At 38.4% G+C, this 20006-nt stretch overlaps 1 protein-coding gene across 6 annotated transcripts in view; it reads right to left on the bottom strand.

Moving 5' to 3' along the window:
* Nucleotides 1–2560: 2560 nt before the first annotated feature.
* Nucleotides 2561–20006, bottom strand: part of CHD7 (chromodomain helicase DNA binding protein 7) — a 129713-nt gene continuing 112267 nt past the window's right edge. For 3 of the 6 annotated variants that reach the window (XM_027638452.1, XM_027638453.1, XM_027638451.1), the window contains 17 exons: nt 19023–19222; nt 18269–18428; nt 15176–15265; nt 14468–14571; nt 12971–13100; nt 12619–12691; nt 12346–12400; nt 11412–11640; nt 11035–11243; nt 10221–10898; nt 9669–9829; nt 7838–8065; nt 7164–7607; nt 6365–6586; nt 5811–5951; nt 5235–5339; nt 2575–4450 (listed from right to left, as the gene is read on the bottom strand). In XM_027638452.1, the coding sequence (XP_027494253.1) occupies nt 3509–4450; nt 5235–5339; nt 5811–5951; nt 6365–6586; nt 7164–7607; nt 7838–8065; nt 9669–9829; nt 10221–10898; nt 11035–11243; nt 11412–11640; nt 12346–12400; nt 12619–12691; nt 12971–13100; nt 14468–14571; nt 15176–15265; nt 18269–18428; nt 19023–19222 (4171 nt within the window). In that variant the 3' untranslated portion in view covers nt 2575–3508. Of the gene's footprint in view, nt 4451–5234; nt 5340–5810; nt 5952–6364; nt 6587–7163; nt 7608–7837; nt 8066–9668; nt 9830–10220; nt 10899–11034; nt 11244–11411; nt 11641–12345; nt 12401–12618; nt 12692–12970; nt 13101–14467; nt 14572–15175; nt 15266–18268; nt 18429–19022; nt 19223–20006 lie in introns of all 6 variants that reach the window. The other 3 variants (XM_027638449.1, XM_027638455.1, XM_027638454.1) reach the window with 3 other exon arrangements.

Here is a 20006-nt window from a genome sequence, read left to right as displayed (position 1 = left end):
GCTGAAACACGTGGTGCAGAGCAACAAAAGTATTAAATGCTCCAAGCAGTTTTGTTCACCATACAAAATTAAATGTGAAGCTGAATACTAAAAATACAACCAAATACCACCCCCACCCCTCCCCTCAATCTTAAGGAAGTGCTTAATGGCAGAGGTCCTCAACAGAAGTGTGTTATTTCAATATGCAGTACGCTTTGATATTTGATGTTAACATGAAACAAGAGACTAAAGCTGGCAGAAAATACCTGCGACTACTTTAGGAATTTGTCCACTATTTCATCAGTGACAGTTTTCAACACTCACATTTGAACCATTTCTCCCTTATTAAAAAATATGTCTGTAATAGCTTGAGCAGATTTGTTGTTCAGTTCTGCACACGATGCACACAGAACAGGCTGTGATAGCATGCAGATCACTGCTGCACTTTGACACAGGTGCTTTCTTCTTGAAAGTAACAGAGAAAGTAACTTATATTCCTCAATAATGCCATTATAGTTTCCGTGAACATTAGGAGGTCCAGAAAAAAAAATGGTTGGTGGCAAATGAAAGGTTCCTCATCAAGACAGACAGAAAGGGTGCTCCAGATGTGAATCAAGTGCAGAATAGTATCTGATCTGTGCATCTTACTCACGTAAGCTTTTATTCATTTAGACACACTTTAAAACTCCGTAAGAATATTTGCAATAATTAACATGTAAAAACTCTGTCAAATCAAAGAAAAACCTTCATATTTTCATGTAATACATTTCTCGGACATTAGATGGCAATCCCCCCACTTCATTTTTCATACAAGGGGCTCATATCCCTTCCAAAAATCAAATGTCACCATCTTTTCAACAGGTGAGGTGTTTGTTTGGCTTGTAGGAAGCAAGGCTGTTCAGAAAGCACAGAGGCTCTCACATTCCCATGGCATTCATTCCATTGCAGCAGTTCTCCAGTTTTCTTTGAGTAGGAAAGGCAGATGAGTAATATCATGGAAGATCCTTGTCCTAGGGGCAAGATTCACTCACTTGTCACTTGGACACTCTACACCACAACTTGGATGTTTCCATGTCAAAAACCTATAGGCAGAAATAGGCGGTTACAAAATTTCCCCATTTTGACAGCGGAGAAAGGGACGTAGTATGGCATTTAACAATATAATTTCTAGTCTTGCCAATTAAAGAGGGCCCTCTCAAGGGATATCATTAGTTTGTGTAAATCTTTTCTGGGAATTATAAAACTGAATTGAAAAAAAAAAAAATGAAAAGAAGTTATTTGGTACAGTATGTGGAATATACACAACGGGAAGCACCTACCAACTCTTATAGTGGGAATTCTATAGGTAGGAGAAAAAATAAGATGTGGTACTTAAACAACAGCTGAAACTAATTCAACAGAGTATATAACACACCTGATCAAGTTAATGTACCTTGGCCTTCAGCCTCTCACTTTTTATCGTGGTTTACGTGTGATGTTTTAGAAAGAGGCAGGAATAATACACCTTGTCAACCATTCTGTGATGTACATGGTGGGGGGAATCCTTCCTGACCTTCATTAACTCCCTATGATCTATTTAAGTGGCAGTACAAGACATCCTGACATCTATTCATTTCAACAGTGCGTGCCTGTGATTCATTCACACAAAATTCACTTCCTAAGCCTTCATTTCTGATCTACTTTCATCGTCTATGAAATGTTCCTTTCAAGCCAAGTTCACCCCTTTTCATATGTCCCCCTTGGGACCAAATTTTGCCCTTGCAATACTTGTCCATTTGAGCTCTTGTGCAAATTCACAGTGTACATGAGAGTGAGGTTTGCAGCTCTCCAGCATTCCAAAAGCACAGATAATATTAGTCCTAAAGATAGGGGTCCACCCACAGCTGGCTTCTGAAATAGCCAATTTTTTATGTACTCCACTGAAAAATCTAACCTTTTATCCTCACTTTTGAGCCGGTTGTGTATGTGTGTGTCAAGGTGACAACACCGTGAAAACAGAAGTTCTCAAATGGTACATTATCTCGAATATCAAAAGGTCACAAAAGGGTACAAATCGGTAGCTCTCCAGAAGAGACACTGGTTTTTATGAAAAGTGGGTCAGTTTTAGTTTCATGTAGGTTGTTTGACACAGTGGTTTCTGGCATCACAAGCTCTGGTCTACAGGATACCACAGAGCCTTTGTATCCCTTGCTGTCACTACAGCATTGTGTTTTTCTACCCATTAACCAAGGATAAATGACCTAGATATTGTGCCTATTAAAGCCTCATTTTTCTTTTGCCCTTTTGTTCTTTAGTGTACCACATTATCACATGCTGAACACATTTAAAGTATTCTCAGTCTCTCATGCCCCTTTGAAGGAGTAAAGTAGGGATTTTAGCGTGCATTTCTGTAGAGTTACTTAGAGTGGAAAATATGAAGGCAATTCAAGGTTTCTCTTCCTGCCTAGTCCCCTGAAGACGATCAGTTTAGCATTTACAGCCACTAATCTATAAAGAATATAGCAGGAAAATGCTATAAAAAAGCCACAAATGCAAATACAGAAAGTGAACACCAGTTTTGATGTCCCTAAACACTACATTCTATAATTACATCTCTGCATATCATGGGTCACTTTTATTAAAAGTATCATTACTACAGTTGGCAGCAATTTACATCTTATCTTACATGATAGCAGTTTCCAAAGAAAAAAAATAAAAAGACATCACAACAAAGAAAAACAATACATTTACAAAGTCATGTCTGTAAACTTCAAGGCTAGTTTAGAGTTGAGGTAATGCTGTTTAGCTTTGTGGCTAAAGTAACAAAGTCCTTTAATTTAAAAAAGGTACCTGATTTTTTCTTTTTGTTTATACCAGTGCATTACAAGATCACGAGACGATTAAACTGTAGCTTTATCCTGTAAGAACCTTCTCCGTGGGTTAATTTCCAAAAGGTACTCTTCACATTCAACAGCTGCCTTATTATTGCTGCGTCTCAAGACAGAGACATTCACACTATCATGAAGATTGTCAGAGAGAGAGTGTGTGTGTGGGTGTGTGCGCGCATGTGAGCGGGTGAACTCCCATACAGTCAAAATGAAGCATGAGTACGATATGTATGGTAAATTTCATCTTGACCTTCACAGCAAAAAAAAAAAAATTTAAATATATAACTTCATCCTTCCTTTAAGCAGCACTTCCTTCTATTAGTGCCACTTGATTAAAAATTGCTGCTTAATTCATAATACCAATGGTACCAAAAGAAAAAAAAGCAGAGCATTATGTCAATTTCCTTAAAAAGACATGATCACCTCTCAAATTTCATCTCTCCTAGGGATAATAAATAATGCACTGCACAATACTTAATGACCAAGATACCTTTTGACACATCTGTATAACATGACTTGAACTTTTTTTTTGCTACACTATGTTACAGAACAGCTTATAAAAACTAAGTATGGACATTAACTGTGAGTGTAAACAGTAGGACTACCACTTGTCAAAAGTTTAAAACACTTTAACTGTAACTGGTACTGGTTATTCATCGTTTTCATTGTTTTCTATTTCTTCCCCCCCCATCAAGTGAGTCTAATTCTTCACCCTGTGCTATTTCATCTTCTAAAACGGAGGAATCTGCAGTTTTATCAAGGCTCTCCTCTGCATCACTGCCTTCGAGATTTTCTTCATCTTTAAAGGCAGCTCCTTCAGTTTTGTCAGCAGCCTTCTCTTCATTGGAGCCCACTGCATTCTGAAGTCCTGCTAGTGCTGGGAAACCGGGCAGAGTCAATCCTCCCAGTCCTGGAGGTAGAAACATAGATGGATAGAAGAGGCCAGGAGCCACGGTAGACAGCAGGAAAGGATTGAAGGCCAGAGGGTTTGTGGGCAATCCAGTGTTGGTGGTGGTAGTAGTGGTGGCAGTGGCGGTAGTTGCCGCAGCAGCAGCACTGACAGATCCATTCGCAGAGTCAGTAGCAGAAACAGTGTCTGTGCTTTTCTCAGAGTCTTTGTTCTCCTCTTCATTCTCATTTTTCTTCTCTTCAGCTTTTGAAGCACCATCCTCAGTCTCTCCTTGACCGGAAGCAGTAGTGGCATTTCCAGTAGTAGCTGTTATGGGGTTATTCAACAATCCGCTTAGTCCAAACATATTGGGCAATCCTGCCATCCCTGGCAACATCAGAGGCAACATGGCAGCCGGATTTTTAGTGTCCCCTCCAGCAGCAGCAGCTGTTGCTAGCCCTGGCGGAAAGCCCATGAGGCCTGCGAGCTGGAGAGACTGCAGGTTCTGTAGGTTCTGGAGGCTTGTGAGGTCCATTCCAGCAAACAGACTGTTCATAAGTAGTGGGTTGATTCCCGAAGTTGATGCTACAGCAGCAGCTGCTGCAGCTGCTTTGGCAATTTCACTTTTTGGCCTTCTTCCTCTTCTGCTTGCTCCTTCCTCCCTCACAACAGGTCCAGTGAGAAGACGGTCAAACATGGACTCTGGAACAAAACCCTGAAAGGGGAAGGTAAAAAGCAGGCTTTATTCTCATTTAGCTTTTATAGCTTTCAACAGTTAACTGATGACGATGGAAGAAACAGAAGGGATTTCAGCATACTCCAAAAGTGGTTTGTTTTTTTCACCCTGGCAAATGGTGACTAGCTAGCTACTAAAGTGAATGGCAGCAGAGCATGTAAGGAAAGCTGAAGAAAGCAAGATCACAGATTTTTTTTACACTTAAACACAACAGTAAAACAATACATGCTGAAACTCTGTAGCTTCATTAAAAAACCAACCTGATATGCTGCAGTCATGAATTCATATCTTTGTAATTCATACTGAATTTCAGTTAGTAATATTCTATTAAATTGAGTACTTGCAGATTTTATCCTTTATTTTCAAACAAATGTTGTAAAATAAAAGGTAGAAAACCTATTCCTTTGATGCTGCCTGTTATCAAGACAACGACATGTATTTCTGTCATGAATATGACAAAAATTTTCTTAACAGTTCCTAATTACAAATACCTGTATTTATTAAGGATTGTTGTTTATAAAAAAAAAAAAAGGCAAAACAAATGCTGAAGGCTACCTTAACTGTGGCTGATTTTTCGAGTATATTTCAACCCCATTCTCCAGCAGCCTCCTATCACCATCCCCCCCGAGCTGGGTAACTCCTACAGACACTACAATTTTCTCAAAACCAACTATGAGATAAAGACTTAATGATCAATTTAAAAAACCTTCAACTTTTCTGTGCTATAATCTACAGTGAAGCATGGAATGAGAGTTTCACTTACAGACTGTTTAACAATGTCAGTCCAATCTGGAGCAACAGCAAATTCAGGATTTTCTTCCAGCCATCTTGGCAAGTCCTTCATTGGAGGGGCCATAGCTCCACCCATCTAATGGAAGAGACAAGGTTAATACTTTAACAAAAATCCAACAACTACCTATATGGACATTTTCTCTCTGTGCACTTTCATCTCTGAAGGATAGCAGGGAAGACTTTCAGTTCAGACTGTGGAAAACTACATGGATACCTGAACTGACAAAATTATGTTTTAAAAAATCATATTTTAAAAAAACAGTTAAGTGCTGCAGCTTAGGCAGGTCTGGTAATAAAATCTGAATCTGATGTAAGGAAAAATTGTGCTATATAGGTTCAGAAAGTATGAACTATTCACTCAAGCGACTAATATGAATGTATCAGAAAAGCAAAGGAGGAATTAAAGGAACCAGGTGGCACAGCCTGGTACGAGTAACTGCCAGTGTCAAATTATTAAACTTTCTGTTTAAAAGTTCGGAGTAGAAAACCTGCTTTCCACATGAAAAGACATTATTAAAGACCTTAACTGAACTAACTTAATTTTTACCTTCTTTCCATTTCGTTTATTTACAACAGGTACCCTTTCCTCTCCTGTCAAGGTGTTTATATCCAGTTTATTAGGGTTTCGACATCTGTGTCGTTTTTGTTTCGGCTTCTGAAATGGGGAAAACAGCACATCTGCACTCTTCTGGAAAGAAGAGAAATGTATTGCTTTTTAGTTTTTCTTTTTCTTGACAAAAATCACCAATCACAGCATCCCTTTTCACAACAGTTTTAAGAAGGGGTCAATTACTTTACTCTCAGATTATGTCAGAAGAAATTTTTCTTGTATTAGATGAAGAAATTCTACAGAACTTGACAAACGCTGTTCTAACATGTTGTTAGACACAAATATTAAGAAAGGAAAAGCAACTCATACATCCTAATGCCACTTGCGTGTTTAGATACATTAGTAAGGATGGCTAAAGAGAAAACCCCCACTGAAAACCAAGTTACAAAATCGAATGACTATGCCTAATGTGAGGAAATTCATTCTGACATCTGTAAAACTAACTTTTCCATTAATACTATAGAACAATGCTTTTAGAATCACATACTTACTGGTACATAACTTGGCATATCTACAGTGTAAGTAGGATGCAATTTAAGCCATTCAACTAAATCCTTGTTTTTCGGAGCATCCTCTCCCACCAGCCTGGTCCCATCCTCTAGATTGATTACGGGGATGCGAGTGTCTGGGTCTAATTGACCAGGAGATGGAATGTTCCTTGCTGGTAGGGCTTCCATATCTTCTTCAAAAGCTTTGGTCACTTCTGCATCCTCCTGAAAACAATAACCTCTGTATTAATTCTCACTTCAAGAGAACAGCTGAAGAAATAATTTCAGGGACTGACCGAAATGTTCAAGATTTTTCATACACAAGAGTTAATGGGGTTTAAATATTCATACTATGTAAAGCAATATCGTTGCATTAGAGAATTTTGTAAATTTAGCATCCTTGAACAATAAAGAATATACAGCTAAAGACAAAGCAGTTTTTGTGTCTTTCCAGCTAATGTCCTTCAAGACCCTCCCCTCCCTTTTCAACACAGTAAGGCTGACATACTGAAGCCTCAAAATGTATGTTGTTGAAATATTTTATGTTAACAAAAAAAGAAAGTAATTTTGAAAGTAGGAGGGAGCTACTTAAAACTCCGCTACAATTTGCTGAGTAAAATCTTCATGTGATCATTTTGTTTGGTTCAAAAAGTAGTAACAGCTCTAAACAAAGAAAAACGTGGTTGGGCAAAAACTGTATGTTACTAATGGGGAGAGTATAGCAAGACTTTAAACACATTCAGGAAGTACCAGAGACAGAACAACAAATATGAGACAAAAAGGGAAAAGGTTGTGGTCTTACTACAGTCAACGATGTCCGTTTGTTGCTCATAAATAACAGATCAAGCCCTTCTACATTTTTCCTCCTTCCTCTCCTCCTCTTCATGGGCGGTTCTCCATCTATTAAAGAGCCATTTAGTAGATGCCTTGTGGGTGTGCGTGAAAGACCTGCTTGCAGCAGCTCCATTTGAGTTTTAAAGGCATCAGACATGGGTGTGGAGACATTAGGCAAGATAAACTTTGAAGTAACAGACGAAAAATTTGAGGTAGAACTTGTTGCCTCTCGTGAGGCCTTTGATAAATCTACAACCTTTTCTTGTCCGTTTTCTGAGACCACCTGAGACTCACGTAACTGGGCAACCATTTCCATAAGATTTCTCCTCTTGGCAGCTCTCTCAGCCTCAATTTCAATCTTTCTTCGTCTCCTCCTCCTCTGACGTGGAACTGATAAATTGAGTGCATCTTCCTAATGAAAAATGAGCATTTCCAAGCATTAGCAAAGCCCTGTTTGCTATGCTCAATTTAAAATAAAACTCCAAACATATAACTCTGAAAACAAAGCCTTCATTTTATTCAAAGAAACACTTTTACTTTTTTCCTATTTTATTTAAAGACATGTTATTTTTTTCTATTATGCAGAAGAAGAAACTGCAAGATAAAATGTTTTATGTAAAAAAGAGGAAGATGCAGGCTTGCCTTTGATAACTGAGGAGAAGCAGTGATATCTTCACTGCCACTGACGCTGGCTTGACCAACCATGGAGAGCTCTGCAAAGCTCCTTTTTTGTAGAGGGCTGTCCACAGCTGTTGGAGTATACCCAGGTATGAGCCCCTGGAAATCAAACATCTGGCGCCTATTTACTGGCCACTTCCCTTTCAGCACTGCTTCACAGATGTTGTCTAATCGGTTGATCATTACTCGGTCCTGCATAAAGGAAAAGTATGTAATGAACCTTCAATGCAGAAGTCGCCTTTTAAACTCAAATGAGTATTATGATGCAATTCAGTTTCCAGAGCTTAAGAAATACATTCAAAAAACAACTATGCTTGCATATTAGGATAAACCGATCACCTTACAAGAAGATAACACACAATTTTATAGAATAAAACACCACTAGGATTTAAAAGTTGCACTTATATTGGGGGGAGCAAGAACTAAAAACAGACCAAGTTTTCTGTGTGACGATGTACTAACTGAAAAATTTAACAGAAACTCACTGTTGTTTTACACTGCAAACCTTCAGTAGTTAGCAAAATCAACAGTTAGGAGGGGAAAATCACAACATCTGCAATCAGTATCTTAAAGCTGCAGTTCTTGAGATCCAAGAGGCTGGATCTGAAATTCTGTCCTAGGAAGTGGATCCTCATTAGCGTCACTATTAATAAAGTTCAACATTATGAAACGGGCACCAACCTAGGGACATCTAATGAATGTCAATTTTCATTCCACGCCCATTATCACTTCAAATTTCACTGAAGCGTGTACACTAAAAATCTCTAATTATGTTTATTAGTCTACTTATGCCGAACCTATACAGATGAAGGATTTTCTGTTCTACTTTCACACTATGACTGGAATAAGATTTTAGCCCATATTTCCAAAATACTTCCTGAAAGCAGAGGAGTATTATTTGATTTTTTTCCATTTCAGTATTCAAGCACATTCTATGTGCCTGAAGTAGTAGAAACTTCCGAACCACGAGAAATACTGCTGGTTAGGGAATATGAGCATCAGTTAGCTTCCTGAACAGCAAAACAGTGCAAAAGCCACTAGCAAATCTCAGCAGCTGCAACAGACTGCTTGCTTTCCCCAGAAATAAGCCTATTAAGAGCAAGGTCCTCCCGCCATTCTCCCCCTTCCCCCCCCACCCCAAACCAGATGGCCCTGTTATGGTGATTAGTAAGCTTAAGACTATTACTACTTTATTTTTCTCTCTCCTCTTACTGCAAAGGAGAGTACTAAATTAAGTATGGATTTATTACAAGGTTACAGTTTTGCATTTTTAAAAACATTTTATACTAGATAATTTTCTGCATTGTTACCAAAATAAGGTACAGCTTTATCCTATCTAAAACTGCAGCTTATGTTTGCAGGATACCTTAATACAATTACATCTGTCAACATTACATAATGGCTTAGATCATGTAGGTCACCAAAACTCTTCTCTACAACCTCATCACCCCACAATAAAGTGGTGATCGTAGAAAGTCTCATTTCTCAATTCTGGAGATCGCTCTGGAGACAAAATTCATAATTCAGAATTGTATAGTGGTGCAAGAGGTTGGATGCTGCTGACACAGTTATGGACCCTATGAAGAACTCACGTCTGCCATGTTTGTTGTTTTAATAAATGACACTATTTTCAACAAAGCAATTTCTTTCATTTCCACTGCTAATTTGTATGAAATAGAGGCAAAAAGTGCTATTCCACAATCTTTCACAGAAAATAGTCTCTTGCCTGTTAGAAGTATCATACAAAGCATGCTGTTATATTGAAAAAGACATATCTTTCTACCCCCTAACCAACCTTAGGCCAGAAAGAGAAGGCAAATGTTCTCTCATGAAGCAGCTGAACCACAGAGGGATCACCATCTTCCATGTAGAATCCATCGCGTGTTTCGTCCCTTGCAGTACTCATAGAGGCATTGCTTTCTTCATCAAAATTCTTACCCTGAGAAACTGCTCCTGCTGAATAACAATCATGACCAAGCATTAACATCCAGTGTCAACCTAACTAGACAGGCTAAGGCAACCAGGTTGGACACAACATTTCTAACTCGGGCTTTTGTTCAGTAATTACTACAGTAGAGCCTTAGCCTTCTGCATTTGGCACAGAGATCATGCTTACTAGCTCAGCAAGCTCTCTTGAAAATTATCCCTTGTGGGGGAATACCCTGTTGATGCTGGATGGTTCCTATGAAAGCTTATCTAGCCACCTGATTATGGAAGGGCAGAGGAACTGCTACATACAGCCCATCCCGCATTCCATAATGGCACCATGTGTGCCACTTACCAGCTGGCTAGAACAACTCTGGGACTCACAGTTAAACACACAGAACTCATCTGACCTATGCATTACCTTCAGGTTGGGAGGATTCTTCTGATTTATCATCATCATCCAGTTTCTCCTCTTCATCTTCTTCTGAACCTTTCTCAGAAATAGATTTTGGATCTACATCTGTACTCATTTCTATGTCTTTCAATTCACATTTAACAGAGCCAGGCTCAGCCTCAGCATCACAGTCTGGTTTAGTGTCCTTATCTGCAATATCAGTTTCCTCTTTGATATCAGACTTTTCTTTGGCTGCTGCATTTTCAGACCCTTCAGCTTTAGACTCTGTTTGTTCCATAGTCTTTTCTTCTTGTACTGGTGTGGATGGGACAATAGGTGGTGTTTGACTGCAGCCAGCACCCAGAGGGTTTACAGAAGAGACAGTATTTGCACTGCCTGTCCCTCTGTTTTGAGCAAAGTTCTTGTGAGCCTCAAGAAAAGAGAGTTCAGGATCATTCAGAATGTGATAATCTGTCCTACTGACTCCATGTTTAGCAGCACCAATCAGTAAGTCTTTGTCATGTTTACCACACTCCCACCACTCTGGCAGGTCCAAACTTGGTTGGCAAAGTTTTAGCCTCTCCCCCAGCTGCGGGTGATGGAGAACCTGTTCGCGGATTTTTCTCAACAGTTCTATGCGATATAAAGTTCTAGAAGCACGCTCTTCTGTGATTGGCTCGATCATTGTGGAAAGATCAGGTGGTTCTGCAATGACATCAATTTGTATTGTTTAACATGGATTAAACGTACACTTATATTAAAATTGTTACACCTGGGCAGAAAGTTTCAACAGTTCCACTGTCAGTAGTCATGTTGATTTCCACAGGTAGTTAAAACTTACCATCATCTGGTTTGACTGGCATTCGGCACACTCGTCTACACATATTCACAAAGCCATTAAAATACTTTTCCAAGCTTTCATCGGACTTTTTATCAAGCCTGGCAAATGCTCGAAATTGATTCCACTCAAATTGATGTTTTACAGGATCGAAAATAATTCCAAAAGTAGACACCACACGATAAAAATCAGCTTCTTCTCTTCTTGTCCATCTAGTCAAGGAGGAAGCAAGAGAAGTGAGGCCACCAAATAAACAAGAATCCAAACATAGTTTAGATGCCCCAAACCCCCCTTAGTTTACTCTTTCAAAACAGAAGAGCATCACTGGTGACATGCAAGCTCAAACAGCATTTAAAGAAAGGTATCACTGAGAAACTCACTTCTGTCGTTTTTCAGTTATTATAGCTTCCCTTTCTGCTTCTAGTGCCCTCACTTCTTCTCGAGGCCGACGTCTCCTGCGGTCAGTCTTCATTAGTGCCTCTTGCCTCATTTGTTGCCTTTTATAGCTGCGCTGATAGGCAGTAATGAGGCGACGCAGACGGGTAGTCAGGGTTGAAGTGTTGGGCCAGTAGAGTTGGCCTAAGTCAGCATTGCTTTCACTGTGCTTGTCTAGAGAAGAGAGAAGTATTACCAACACTAAACATTTCAAAGTTTCAATGGCTATAACTGGATTCCCGTTTTATCAGATAAGAACATGTGCCTCTAATAATGGTGCACAACAAATTAGAAACAGGACAACCATTGGTAGGAGATAAAAAAATAGAATCAAATCATCCAACTCTAAGAACTCAGAAATGCTTGTGAAGCATTTAGAGATAACAATCAAGCATTATTATTCAATGTTATGAATTCAAATATATTATGAACACTGTAGGTATTTAAATTAATGCAATGCATCTTTAAATACATTACTAAGAATATTATTCTCCCTCTGAGGAAACACCTATGCTTATCATTTCCCACTTTATTATTCTCACTTAAACTTGGCAGTTTTCCTCCATACTGAGGAAACAACAGATCTGTAACTTCCAAGATTATCTCAGCAAAACCATCAACGGCTGCATTATGAAACATCCGGTATTTATCATCACAGTTTCTACAATGTAATTAAAAATCCAGAGAACTATAATGTAGATTATTTAAAGACAGTAAATAATTGTTTTGTAAAACGTGAAGTACGAAGAAATTTGGCAGTAAAAAGTTTACTGTGGTACTGCCCCAAAACATCACCTATCCCCTCATAGTAATATAAACAGTCCACCTTTCACTAAACAATTCCTTTTTGCCTTCCTAATTTCTTTGCTACAGCCTTACTTGAGTGTATTTCTATGGACTCCTCTTTGTCTTCTGGAGGTGAGTTTGCAAATTCCTTGGGGAGAAGACAGAAGTTATTTTAGTTTTCAGTTTTGACCATATGTCATCATTTGAGAAGAAAAATATGTCATTTCTCAAGCAGAGCAGCAAACAATCTTTGTAAGGTGTGTTTATCTGGTAGCTCTCAAACTTAAGAACTGCACATTAAAATAAATATGGAGAATCAGTTATAATTATATATATTTGTAAATACAGAAAGTTGGAAGTTCTTACATCAATTTCATCCTTGAAAGGAGTTCTGGTTGGCTTATATTCTGGATCTTCATCCTCTCTGTCAAATTCACCCCTATAAAATATTTAGATGAAATATTTTCAAGAAGTATACTGTTTTTGAGGGGGACTGATTTTCTGGACAGAAGCAAAAAAGCTACAAATGCCACCAGTATGGTGTACCAAGTTACACATTTATATTTCATGCTCAACTGTGTAAACTACTCTATGTACTTTGTACATCATATGGTCACTTCATATCCTCAGGCAACATGTAAGTAAAATATGACATATGAACTCATGCCAACATATACAATGCCGATAAAGTTTATTAATTTTTTCATGTCCTCCTTACCCATCACCGCCATCTGCTAACATGTCTGTCCCTCTCTGTTCAGCAGCTATGGCCTTTGCATCAGGCATGCCAACCCGTTCCAGAAAGCACAGTGCTGGATCAGCTCTCATAGAATTGTACTTCTCATAACCTGCATGCAGAGTGGGAGACAAATGTTTTTTTAAAAGCTATGACCAACTGTGAGTAGAACAGGTTTAGGCACTAGAAGTACAACTTCCTGGATTCATTTATTTATTTTTAAATAAAACAAAGGAGCTGTCACCATGCTGCAAACAATCACTTCATTCACATAGAGAAATTGTTCATATTGGTAAACTCCATCAGCACAGAAACATTTTCCCATCAATAACATTAATGAATGGAAGATAGTCAAGAAAGCATTGAATTTAATGTTGTTATAAGGTTAAGCAAAAACCTTTCACAAGCGAAAAACTTGAAGTTTCCTATATGACTTTTGCACTGGATCTCCACATTCAATACTTGCCTGTGGAAACACACAGATGTGAATGGAAACACACACATACACATTTTCTATAGCTCCAGCCCTGCTGGAACCCTCAATATAGGCTGAAAAAATGCTGTATACATGGGTTATACGTAAGGCCAACGAACCTGTCTTATTAGGTTTAGGATGATGCATGTCAGTAAGATGACACTGTTCCCTCTATGGTTTTCAAACTGCTGTTTGCTTTTTTACTGCCCAAGTTGACTAGATGGAAAATGGCAGATCCCAACAGTGCACTGCAGGAAAATGATTTTTAGACTAGACTTGCCTCAGCTGAGCCCACAACACAGAGCTGCTGTACATAGGCAGAACAGCACAATTCAATTAGGATTTGTACTACAACACACTGCTCCTAACTGCTGTAGAGCCTCAAGCCAAACTGTAATCATGAAAGGTTTTATAAGCCATCATTCTCCCCTTTAGTCAGGCTGGGCTGCTGAGAATACCTCTGCGACCTCCAGAGAATTGGGATTATAATCAGGAATCGCTCACTGTATATATCATGCCAGCTCTGCATCCCCAGCCTTTCAAAGTTAACAAGGCTGCATCCCACTCAAGGGAGCCGGGAGTTCTCAACACTGACATTTGTGAAATATTGCTTGGAACAAAGCCCAGGAGGCACTTGTACAGATTAATAGCAGAGGTTAAGCCCACCGTCCACTTTGACACTGGTTGGCAGAGTTAGCAAGTGAAGCAGTGCTGGAAGCAAAGTTTATGGAGATCTATCTTACTATTTGGCTATTATTTAAACAAATATGGCTTTGTTTTATTTACAGCCAAGAAAGTAATGTTTTCTTCTCAAATGTTCTGCAAACATTTAAAAACAGCATCTGATATTTACAGCTCATATTAGGTTTTTAATGCAGGCAAGAAAAAAAGGGAGATACAAGCCAACAGTTCTTTGGAACAATACTTGTTAATATTATGACTGAACAGTCCTACACACTGAAAGCTTTACAACTGAGTTTTGTTCAGAGTGAGACATCACTTACCGTGTTTAAAAACTCCAATTAAGAGGGATTTATCTGCCTCCTTATCCCACCAGTCTGCAGGAACTTCGGCATGGAATGGCTCAGGTATCCACACATCTACCTCACTGTGAAGACAGCATTATATACTTTCTCAAAGGTATTACTGGACAAAGATTTTAAAACAAAACAAAACAAGACAAAAACAAACAACAAAAAAAGGGGGAAAAAAACCAAACCGAAAACAAAAAACCCAAAGCAAAACAAAAAAGCCTCCCAAGTGGTAAATATTAATTTTGAGGGGGGAAAAACACCCTGAAACCCAACACAGAAACTGAAATATCCCAAAAAATAATTAGGATGGTTAAACAAAAAACAAAAAACCAACCAAACAGCCAAAAAACCCCCAACAAAAAAACCCCAACATTAGGCTATTTTGGGAGTGGAATGGTTATCTAAATATGATTCATTTAAAGTCTTAGTATTTTTTTCATTTTTTAAATTGTGATAGAATAATCCCTCAATATTAGCAGACCTGTAAATCCACTTCTGTCATTTCCCACATTGTTTCCTCCCCCAAGAAAATTGCCCGCTGCGCTTGATAAAATAATATAAGGCTGCTTGAGAACACACATAAAGGGTGACAACCTTTAAACGTTGCATTATTATAGTATGTGTACTTTATAAAAGCCAGTGTCATAAAGCAAAAAATAAACCTGCACTTGCACTAACCTTGAGTCAGCACCCTCTAAGATCTTGTCTGCTTGGTCCCCTATAACTTCTTGTCGTAGATAGTAGAGCATGCGGACACGCAGCAGGACCCTGGAGAGGAAGGCAGAGGGGGGAAAAAGTTCTTAACTTCAGGACTGTTTGCCAACAGTGGCTTTTGGCAGCTGCTGCTGTTCATCCATCATCCTGCCAAGGCTGATTAGCCATGCTGTATGGTAGGCTTGAAGCGTGACAGATGGTGGCACATAATCACCTCTGTGTGGTGCTTTCTGCTGGCTTCCAACAGGCCTGCCTGGCAACTGCTTACACTGCACAGAGAGGGACCCAGCTCAGCCCGGCCTCGGCGCATTTCATTTAGTTCTACCTAGTGCAGCTTGTGAAGTTTAGACACGTACTCTACCACTGCCTCTGAAGTATTGAAGCAAGTTTGTAAACAACTGAGCAGATGGCTTTCAGTAACTGTTCTGCTTCATTATCTCATAAAATTTCCTCAGCTGCTGCCTTAATACCATTTTTGGAAGCACATCAGAAGTTGTAGGAATAAACGAGATATAAAATCTGGTTTTACTACCTTACAATAAACCCTCAATATGGAATGTCAGGTTTTTCAGATTATACAACTTTCTGCTTCTGAGAATGGGGGAGAAAAATAATCCCCCATTTCCCTTGAGAGATATTAACTATTTTTACTCTTTATAGTTCAAACTGCTATTTATTTACCTATGCACAACCTAACTGCTACAAGGAAGTGAAAATCTTCATGGTTTATTTTTCCCCATTTCTGCAATACTACAGTCATTTTTGGAAGCACTGTCAGGTGTTGTGGTCACACTTGAAGCTGGCAGGAGAGAGAATGGCAGACTGGCTTTTCAAGGAGACTTGAAATGAGGTCATTTCTGTAGAAAAAGTATCTACCTGAAAATAATCCTGCTCTCCTATGTTTACCCAATTCAGGGCACCCCCTGCTGCCTAGTTCACGAAGTAAAACCAGTACTGGCTAAGATGGAGATTACTCAGCCTGCCCTCTCACTGTATTTAAATCCATCACAGCAACTGTCGAATTGCTGCTGCTCCTGGAATAGCAAGGGTGACCAGGGAAGCAGTAATCTGATCACCCACTTGCATGAAAAATTTAGACCACCACCAGTTTTGAGAGCTCCTCATTAGAGACCTGATGCAACCAGAGCAATACCCGGTTTCACACGTGTTACTCAATCAAACCTCCAAGAGGAGGGATTTGAATGAAGGTCATGTCTGCAATTCAAAGCATGTCAGACATGCTTCTTTTTGTACGCACGGTAACTGGGACCAGTAAGGTGTCCCTGCTCCCTGTGTGGTTATGTAAATAAGCTGTTGAGGGTCTCTATCATCTTAGTATGAAGCAATAACAGCTGTTACATCAAGCCAAAGAGGAGGAGCAGGAAATAAAACCCAAGAGCAACCAAAAACCAGAGGCTCTTTGAATCTTTCAGGAGTCCTATGCATTAAACCAGCATACATGGTACACAAGAACAGGACATCAGTTCTTATAAAGCCAACTGCTACTGGTACCTTTGAAAGAAATTACTCAGATTATTAACTGGCTTCCACCTCTGTGTGATTTTATCTGTGCTAAACATGTGGTTTCTACAATTCACTTAGTCCTGGTGGATCTGGGAAGCGAAGGAAAAAGATAGCAACTGAAAACATTCTTGCACAATTACCAGTCTTCCCGATCCTTGTAATTATATTATTAAAGAAGCAATATTTTAAAAAATAATTTAAAGTCTGATCTGCAAACTGATATAACAAGTAATGGAGACATGTTACCTGAAAGATTATAATAATGTTCCAGGAAAGAATTTTATTACTTCAAGAGCAAGTGAAGTGTAATAACAGATCTGAGTAACAGTTCAGAAAAAAAAAAAAATCACAAAAAGGTTTATTTGGAAGCGTGCTTGCTAACGTAATTCTATGAGTATCTGTTGTCATCAGCTGAGAATTAAACTTGGTTAGCATCTGGAAATGAGGTAATAAACCCCCTAAATGCCTTTCCTCCTTCACATCACACCCCCTATTGACAGCCCACAGGTACTTTTCAAATCAATAATTTCTTTCCAGTAAACAGCATCAATAAGACACAATACATATTCAAAACACAAACGTAATGACAACCTTTCAGTAACACTGCATTACAGTTGTATGGTATATATACAACAGTGAGTAGAAATTTAAGAACAAAACCAAATGTTCCTAATACCAAAAGCAAACAACGATCCCTAAACCCTAAAACCAGGTATTTTTGGGACAAGGGTAGGTTCAGTGTCTATAATGGATAATATAGTAGCAAAACTGAGATGGAGTCAAAGGAACCTGACATAAAAATAAGATATTATGAAACAAAAGCCAGAAAACAGGTAAGAGAGTCTCTTAAGAGACATTCATGCAACCATTAAAAAAAATAAATATAATGATCTTTATCCCCAAAGGTTTCCAGTTTAGTAACATGTTAGAATTTCAGAAATCAAATCAGGACAAATCAATTCAGGTAAGAGAATTCAGTGAGAAATTTCATCTCAAAGGAGAAAAAAAAATAAAATCTGTATAATGTGAAGAGCGAGAGAGGAAGGGAGAAAAAGAATGAAGAGAAAAGATATGCCCACATATAGCTGAACTGCTACAAGAAACTCTGGAAACTGGATATATGAGTTTAACATCTAAGGAAGAGAACCTTAAGGACATCAGCCTGAGAGACCCCACGAGAAGCGTAAGAAGCAAACAGCTGTTGTTTAAAGATAGCCAACTGTCAAGAGAAATAGACAGTGTAGGAATACAGTCTTATGGTAAAAGTAATAACTTCATCTGATTCCATTCTTACTTAGTAAGTAGACAACAATTTTCTTCAGAACTGTGCTGATCAGTCATAAAGAGCTTACAGAAGTATCCAGATATCTATTAAGACGATTATCAGCAAATTAAAAAGTAATAATGGCCTTTACATCCTATTAAATGGCCCTGTGTTCTATTAAATATATCAAAATTAAGTTGCGGACTTTTCAGAAGCATGTAGTTAAAAAAAACCCCAAACCTCTAAATGATACATTTATTAGTACTTACTTATTACAGTGATGTTTGAGATGTTTCCTATAGCTGTCTTCTTGAAATAATACATCTGGATTACAGGTTGTGAGCCAATCGGCATCTTGCAGCATTGGCTGTGAACTCTGGGCTTTTACTTTCTTCCCTTTCCTCCCTCTGGGCACTGGTGCAGACAGACCTAGATAAAACCCAAATATTTCTTACACAATCCGAATAGAAAAACTCTCACCCCAAACTACATTACAAACATACATTTAAAGCTAAGTATCACTGCTATTTTTAATTACTTTGTGGGCAACACAACCACCAAAAACTGAACAGCAACATAATTCAGTACAGAAAATTGCAAGTAACAAAATAAACCAAAACTTTCATGCAAATTTAGGTGTGAAGATTTCAAAAATTCAGAGTGCTAGCCAGAAAATGGTGTTATATAAATATTTCTTGTAAAAACTCTCATGAATCTGAATGGCTGTAAGGAAACAAGCTTTCTGATTTATGGCAATTTAAAAGATATTAACTCCAGCAGTAGGTGCCAGTTAAAACTTATACTAAAATATTTGTTTAAAACTGATTCAACACTGCATTCTACAAAGTGTGTGAGGGAGACTTCCCCTTTAAGTACAGACCAAGTCAAAGCCCACCTTACTCATAAAATCTGACAAGATCCTACGACATGTCAGAATGGCTATAGTTTAAACTAAATACATAGCATGACTGAAGCAATTCTTTCCTATTTACCAGCATCATTATTTGATTGTGGTAGACATACCGGAATGATTAACCAAAGCTCGAGTTTGCCCATCTGCAGTTGGAGTGATCAGATCCCAGATGAAACTTTTGATATTTTCATCCCCTTTGTAATGATTAAGACAATACACCAAGATAGTCCGGCAGATGGTTTCCACATCTTGTTCTGTTAGCTGACGTTTATAGCGCCCGTGTGAGAGGATGTCAGTCCACCGACCCCAGCTAGAAGAAAAATATGTTCAATACAACAGCCAGGGCACTGGTATTTTAATTTGTGACTTTCAATTTAACTCCTGGTACCAAGCAAGTTGGGACCTCCTGTGTTAGCACTAATGCGTTTTGCATTTGCAGATTACGTCAGGGAATTCTACCTCCAGCACCAAAGAGTTAAGAATGTTTATTTTACAGAACAGGCAATAAGTTCACTGCTCGTAAAGCTGCAATTGAACTACACTCAAAATAATAAAGTACATATGTTTAACTCTAATGGTCCCAGTAAGCTACAAATAGGAAACTCAACCAATCCCTACAATCATGGGATTTGCAGAATCATTCCTAGTTTGATTCTGAAATCCATTATTAGCAATTGTTGTATTCTACTTCCTAAAATAAAGACAATCATTCTGAAGCCTAATGTGTCAGCAATCAAAAATAGCTACCTGTTTGAAAAGAGATAAAATTCAAATTGACACATTCAATGGGGAAAAATATAAAGTATAAAATTTAAGTGGTGCCAAAATACCAGAATCTGTGTTGAAAACCTCTAGATTGACTGTTGATTTCAGAACTACATTGTTCTTTACAAATACACTTTTATTACTCTCCTCAACACTTAGAAAAGAGAGATTAGAACTCGATAACTCAAGAATATTTATGCTATGAGAAACCAGAAACAAGTATTCCATCATTGCAAAACTATTTATCATACCAGTGAGCTCATAGCCATCTGATAGACACTCAGATACTTTAAACTAAATAACACATATATAAACAACCTATATATACA

This window comes from Corapipo altera, unplaced genomic scaffold (assembly GCF_003945725.1).
Source record: "Corapipo altera isolate COAL_440 unplaced genomic scaffold, ASM394572v1 49, whole genome shotgun sequence".
NCBI lineage: Eukaryota > Metazoa > Chordata > Aves > Passeriformes > Pipridae > Corapipo > Corapipo altera.
Note: the sequence above shows the minus strand (reverse complement) of the source record. Positions and strands in the feature narration are given on the sequence as shown.